This window comes from Lupinus angustifolius, chromosome LG12 (genome assembly GCF_001865875.1).
Source record: "Lupinus angustifolius cultivar Tanjil chromosome LG12, LupAngTanjil_v1.0, whole genome shotgun sequence".
NCBI lineage: Eukaryota > Viridiplantae > Streptophyta > Magnoliopsida > Fabales > Fabaceae > Lupinus > Lupinus angustifolius.
Window position 1 is genome coordinate 14,018,410 of NC_032020.1, and position 6,717 is coordinate 14,025,126.

Below are 6,717 nucleotides of genomic sequence, written 5' to 3' on the forward strand. Positions count from 1 at the left end.
ATTGCATTTGTTTATTTGTTGCATTCAGTTTAATAACTGGTCATGGCTTTCCAAATGAACTTTGATGGAATTAAACAAAAGTGAACAATTTTAAGCTGCACTGCTAGGCATTGACCTTTTAGTTTCTGCTCTGCTTTAGTCATGACTTCCCTAAACTAAGAGATGCAGAAGCAACTTTCATATTCAGCAGTTGAACTTCTTTCCCCGGTTAACCAAAGCAACTGTGTTTCAGAATCTTAAACACATTTCTATATTATGTGATATTCTAACTAAGGCCTACTTTTCAATCTGCTTCCATTGGAATTGAAGGAAGCTAACCCATCCAGATTTATCTGAAGCTCTTAGCAGAAGGTGAAAAAAATACATCAAAGAAGGACAAGATACTTACTAGGTTTATGTCATACCATTTTCTGTCATGCAATTTAATATAAATACACAACAAGAAATAATCTTATCTACACGCTAGATAAGAATGTGATCAAAATTAATGAGGCATATTGCTCGGAGGCCCTTTAATACAAGAACATATCTTCTATCCCAAAAGTGTCACTCTATATAATACTTATTATAATTGTTTGAAATAATATATTTAAGTTAAAAGTTTAATAGTTAGGTATTTTTCAACAAGTGACACACCTTTTATGACAGAAGATGTGCTTTCCTCTAATACATGTATGTTTTCACAGCTTAGTCAAATATAGCCTTCAATATATTAAGTTAATTGACTCATCTTTGGCCATTTTATTTTCAATACAAACCTATACGTTTAGTATAAACTTTTAGAGATTTCTACCACATGAAAGTAAGAGGAGTGGGCTTAACTGTCACAAGAAATTGCAACATCATTACTTCATACCAAGAATACTGCACATTGTTTTATTAGTCCCATTATTGCAGATTATAATAGACACTGACTCTAAAAAGAGAAACTGCTCATCCATCAATATAAACCAGTTCTAGCACTCCAATGATGTTAACAGTAAAGAAGAAAGTAACAACAAAGCACTTGGAAAAATATTATCCAATTTGATTAAGCATCAGTTCAAACCCTACAAAATATAAGAAATTGGATATGGCAGTTGTGTAAAATGAAAAAAATAATAATTGCATAAAACCAAAGACATGGAGCTTCTTCACATGTAAGAGTTTCATGTAGTTGGGTGCCAGAGCACATGTTCATACAAGTTACTCAAGGATGGATTGAATAACTCCAGCTCCAACAGTTTTCCCTCCTTCTCTAATAGCAAACCTCATTCCCTGTTCACAAGCCACAGGCATTATAAGTTCAACCACCATCTTAACACGGTCTCCGGGCATCACCATCTTTGACTCCTCATCCTTGTCATTCATAATGGAAGCAACTCTGCCAGTGACATCAGTGGTCCTCATGTAGAACTGCGGCCTATAACCTGCAAAGAAAGGGGAGTGTCTCCCTCCTTCTTCCTTCTTCAAAACATAGACGATTGCGGTAAACTTTGTATGGGGTGTAATGGTTCCAGGCTTAGCCAAAACCATCCCTCTTTGAATATCAATCTTCTGAATACCCCTGAGCAACAACCCCACGTTATCCCCAGCCATTGCATCATCCAGAATCTTCTGGAACATTTCCACACCGGTCACAGTAGTACTCCTGGTTTCCCTCAAACCGACAAGATCAACAGTTTCGCCAACCTTAATGGTACCCCTCTCAACACGACCTGTGGCCACAGTCCCACGACCAGTGATGGAAAATACATCTTCAATAGCAAGCAAAAAGGGAAGATCGGTTTGGCGCACAGGAATAGGTATGTAGCTATCCACATTATCCATAAGCTCGTAAATCTTGTCCACCCACTGATTATCTCCACGCTTGATTGCAGGGTTCGCCATCAAAGCTTCCAAAGCCAAGAGAGCAGAACCGGAAACAATGGGAATATCATCACCAGGGAACTCATAAGAGGAGAGAAGGTCACGAACCTATAGAACACAATAAGTAACCAGTCAGTAACTAACTAGTGATTAAGCAAACCAATGCAACTAACCAGTCAGATGCTCACAAACAAGAAATTTCTCTTGCTCTTAAATGTGTTACACAAGCTTTGCAGGTCATAGCTATTTCCCACTTTAACTATAATTTTACGAACTAAATATAAATATAATTCTTAGCATAGTTCCAAGTTGGTCTTCATTCTTCAATAACAATATATCATGTAGCAGTAGTACACATTATATATCCATTAATGAGCTCTTACATGTACTATACTTCTACACACAAATACACAACAGTACCACAACACCTAAAAATGGTACTAAGTTTAATAATATCTTCAATTGTATACAGCTCAATAGATTTGTAAGAATCACTCTCCAATTGCAGAATAAAATAGGACTGAGATCCACTATCCAAAATCATGTCTCAAATCATGTCTTACACCAATGAAAATCATGTCTCAAATCCTGTCCCATACCAATGAAGACATGCATGTCAATAAAAAAATATAAACATTCATTAATTTTTATGTTTTTGTTTCATTGTCATTATGCGAGATAGGATTTGGGACAGATCTTTGTTCAATAAAATAACCAACTCTAAATCAGCAAACTAACTCAACTAATCTAAAACAACAACAAGTCTTTATCCTGATCACTACATGAACCGAACAATGTCGTGCTGGAAAAAAACACATATATACCTCAAGTTCAACTAGCTCAAGAAGCTCCTCATCATCAACCTGATCTTGCTTATTAAGGAAGACCACCATATTGGGAACACCAACTTGCTTAGCAAGGAGGATATGTTCTTTGGTTTGTGGCATCGGCCCATCAGCACCGGAGACAACCAGAATGGCGCCGTCCATCTGAGCAGCACCGGTAATCATATTCTTCACATAATCCGCGTGACCGGGACAGTCCACATGGGCATAGTGACGATTCTCAGTCTCATACTCCACCGTGGCAGTGTTAATTGTGATACCACGTGCCCGCTCCTCAGGGGCGGCGTCAATCTCGTCGTATTTCTTGGGTGTGCTGTTGCCGTTGGCGGCAAGGGCCATGGTGAGGGCAGCAGTGAGGGTGGTCTTACCGTGGTCGACATGGCCTATGGTGCCGATGTTGACGTGTGGCTTCTTGCGCTCGAATTTGCCTCGGGCGGCGCGGATTGTGAAGGAGCGGTGGTGGGTGTGGTGGCGGGAGGTGGAGGAGTGAGTTAGTTTGGGGCTGAGGAAGGAGGAGGAGAGTGGGGTTAGTTTGGGGGTGGTTGCACGGAAAGTGGGGGAATTGGAAGGGTAAGAAGGGGAAGGAGAGGAAAGTGAGTAAATGAGTTTAGAGGAAGCTGAAGTTGCTGATGTTGCTGCTGCTGAAGTAATTGCCATTAGAGAGAATGTTGAAAGGGGAAAGGGAAAAGGGAAGTGAGAGAAGGGAGGGTTTGGAATGGAAGGATAGAATGGGAGAGAAGAAGAAGAATGGTTTCGAAATGAGGATTATGTTATCTATTGTGTGGTTGAATAAAAGAGGACCTCATGTTAGTTCTATCCCTTTTTCTGCCTATTTTTAGAGGGGACGTCACCTCAGCCTCACTCTCTCACACCCGGTGAATTTGACGATCACGATACATGATTTTAACATTGTCTTATTCTTTATCTTAAGTCAATTACATTTTTACATGTAAATAAAATAAAATTTTAAAAAACAAAAGGTAATAAAATGTAGCATTCTGATTGACTTGAGATAAAAAGTGCGACACTTTTTAGAACACTGATCTATGTCTGTGAATTGATATGTAATGACTGAGGTAGAGACTTCAAAAGGAGTATTCTTATTAGAGAAAAAAATGTATACACTAATATTATAAGAGTTTTTATATTGTTACTACATCAGCAGCTGTTATTTATTTTTAATTATCATTGACGCTTAAATAAAATTAATACAAAATAACGGTGGATGATCAGTGTATAGATATTGCATTCTTGTTATCTATGAAGCACAGATTCGTCAAACACCCTCACGTGTCGGTGTCCGAAACGTATCCGACATGGATATGCTCAGATTCGCAAAAGATACGTATCCATAGAGTATCCAAAAATTAAAAAAAATAAAATAAAATAAATAAATATTAAGACATGTAATTCGTTTTCAATAAAATATAGGATATATTGATTCGTTTTCAGTAAAGTATATGATATAGATTCGTTTCTAATAAAACAGGATAAGATAGATTCGTTTCCAATAAAACATGATAAGATAGATTCGTTTCCAATGAAACATGATAACATAGATTCGTTTTCATTAAAATATGATAAAATATATTTGTTATGGAAGGCAATGATTTTAGGATAGATTCGTTTTCATTAAAATAGAATAAGATAGATTTGTTATGGATGATAGTGATTTTAAATTTCCATATTTTTTACTTTGGATATTTTGATTTACACTTATAATTTTATCATATTTTATGTGTTTTTATTATTTTATACGCGTATCCCTGAACGTATCTTATCCTGTATTTTGGAAAAAAATACGTGTCGACGTATCAGATACGTATTGTACCCGACACACGTATTAGTATCCGTGCATCATAGCTTGTTATTATGGTAAATGTTGATATATATCAATATCATTTAAGTAAATAGTGTAATATTTATACAACATAAATATAAAGATTTATATATATAGGATATGAAAATATATCCAGTGAAAAATATAAAATTATATGAGAATGAGAGGATTGATTCTTAATCTTTAGATTAGATGCCAATTTAAACTCACATGTCTTTCACTTCCATTCTATACATTATTATAGTTTTTCTCCTCATGTTTTTACTACTCATTTTTTCCTTCACCTTATTTTTCTGATTTTTTTGCTAATGTGACATTCATGAGCTCTGTAGTGAAAGCAGCACACCACCTACAACATCACATGTCACACCACCACCTGTCACATCAGTGGATAATATTTTTATGTTAACTCCTTACTCACAATGATGCTACCAGTGAGGTCACGACATTGTTATAATCGAAATCATATATTGTCACATTATCACTAATAATTCCTACCTTCGAAAGTCTCTCAAGTGGGTGGGGTAAAGTTAAGTGTCCTATATAACTTTTAATAAATGTATTTTAAGATTGTCCCCCATATGTTTACCACAATGCCTCATTGAGAAAATAGAATGTTTTAAAGGCAAAAATTTTCTTTGGGTTAGCTGAATACTTGAATTTTTTTTTGTCAATGTACTTGGGTATCATTCACATGTTGCTAACGATGCCTTAAAACAAGTCATTAAAATCGACAGTTGGCGTACTTTCCAACTATTGATATTGTCTGGAAAAATTGATTGGAAAGTTATGATTCATATAACCATTATGACAATGTGTCTACAATAGGATTAATTTAGTGATGCACAATCCTATTATCATGTCTAAACTTTATGACAAATAATATGCCTAAAAACAAGAAGAAAACTAGTTAGCCCTTAAATATGGTAACACTTGGAGGAGGATGATTGCAAATAAAGTAGTGATTGTCTTCCTTATCTCCAAATTTAGCAAGTGCATCCGGATTGGAATTTAGGGAGCGATTAACATGGCCAACATACACATCCCAAGGGAGAAGGAGTAGGTTGCTAGCTTCCTCAATCATGACTGCATGACCATGAAGAACCTTAAGAAATCTATGTTGCCTAGCCAAATTTAAACCCCTAATAACACCAACAAGCTCATTTAAGGATACATCACCAGCCCTTTCAACATTCCTAAACCCACACAACCAATTGTGAATATGATTACGAATGAGGGCATCACAACCAATCTTAGAAGTCTTAGGCATGCATGTGCCATTTACAATATTGTAGAGAACATAATGAATTGACCAACGGTTGAGATCCATAATCACATTATTCCTCCACCTCCAAATCCTTCAAAGACTATGAAAGAGTTTCTGGTTTGTCTTAACCCGCATAAAGGACAAGACACACTTCCTAAGATTTTCATAATTAAGAATCTCCAAGTATGAAGAAAGCCTAACCTAATCCAAACCTCCTTACAGTAAGGATAGTCATAAATGTAGTGAGTAATATCCTCAACCGGAGCAGAGAAGCGCGAGCACGCCGAGAAAGAAGAGAGATTACAAGTAAACAATAACAAGTTATAAAGGAGAGAGTTATGAAGAACTATACATAATATAAACTTGCATTTCTCTAGGATTCGTAAATTCCAAAGTTGCTTCCAATGAAAACTATGGTTCACGGTAGCCAAGGATTGGGACATCAACTAGGAATAAACAGACGAAGCAGAGTCTATACCATCCAAAACATGCTTCCAAAGTCAACCACTAGAAAATGGGGCACCATTCGACCCAACCTTGGCAACAATACAATTCCTAACCTCCTCAAGGATAACCATATAAAGCCTGTCATGAAAGTGCGCATGTCAAGAGAGCACTTTGGAAAGCTTTCTCACTACGTTTTTGAAACACGTTAATCGATTAACCAAGGTCTTAATCGATTAATTGGGCTGTAGAAATGATTCTTTATAAACTGCATTTTCAGAACTGAAGCCATAACTTGCATGTTGCATTTTTAGAGAGTTAGAGCATATTTCGTGTTAATTGTTGCATCTATATGACATTGCATTTGTGAGATTAGAAAAGAGAGAATTCTATGCTTTAGGATTGAGAGGCATTTCATGTTTAATTTCTCACTATTTCACCTCACATGTTCATGCATTCATTGATGTTTTTGT

At 36.3% G+C, this 6,717-nt stretch overlaps 1 protein-coding gene across 1 annotated transcript; it reads right to left on the bottom strand.

Moving 5' to 3' along the window:
- Window positions 920-3,491, bottom strand: LOC109362508 (elongation factor Tu, chloroplastic-like). Its single transcript, XM_019608339.1, has 2 exons — window positions 2,673-3,491; window positions 920-1,956 (listed from the first exon to the last, which is right to left on the bottom strand). Exons 1-2 carry the CDS (start codon window positions 3,348-3,350, stop codon window positions 1,186-1,188), a joined length of 1,449 nt encoding a protein of 482 aa, XP_019463884.1. The 5' UTR covers window positions 3,351-3,491; the 3' UTR covers window positions 920-1,185.

Bases quoted from the DNA above. Each gene is read 5' to 3' on its own strand.
- LOC109362508 (XM_019608339.1), bottom strand. From the start codon at position 3,350: ATGGCAATTACTTCAGCAGCAGCAACATCAGCAACTTCAGCTTCCTCT. The intron at 1,957-2,672 runs GTATATATGTGT...TGTGTTCTATAG, and splicing joins TTGAGCTAGTTGAACTTGAG to GTTCGTGACCTTCTCTCCTC.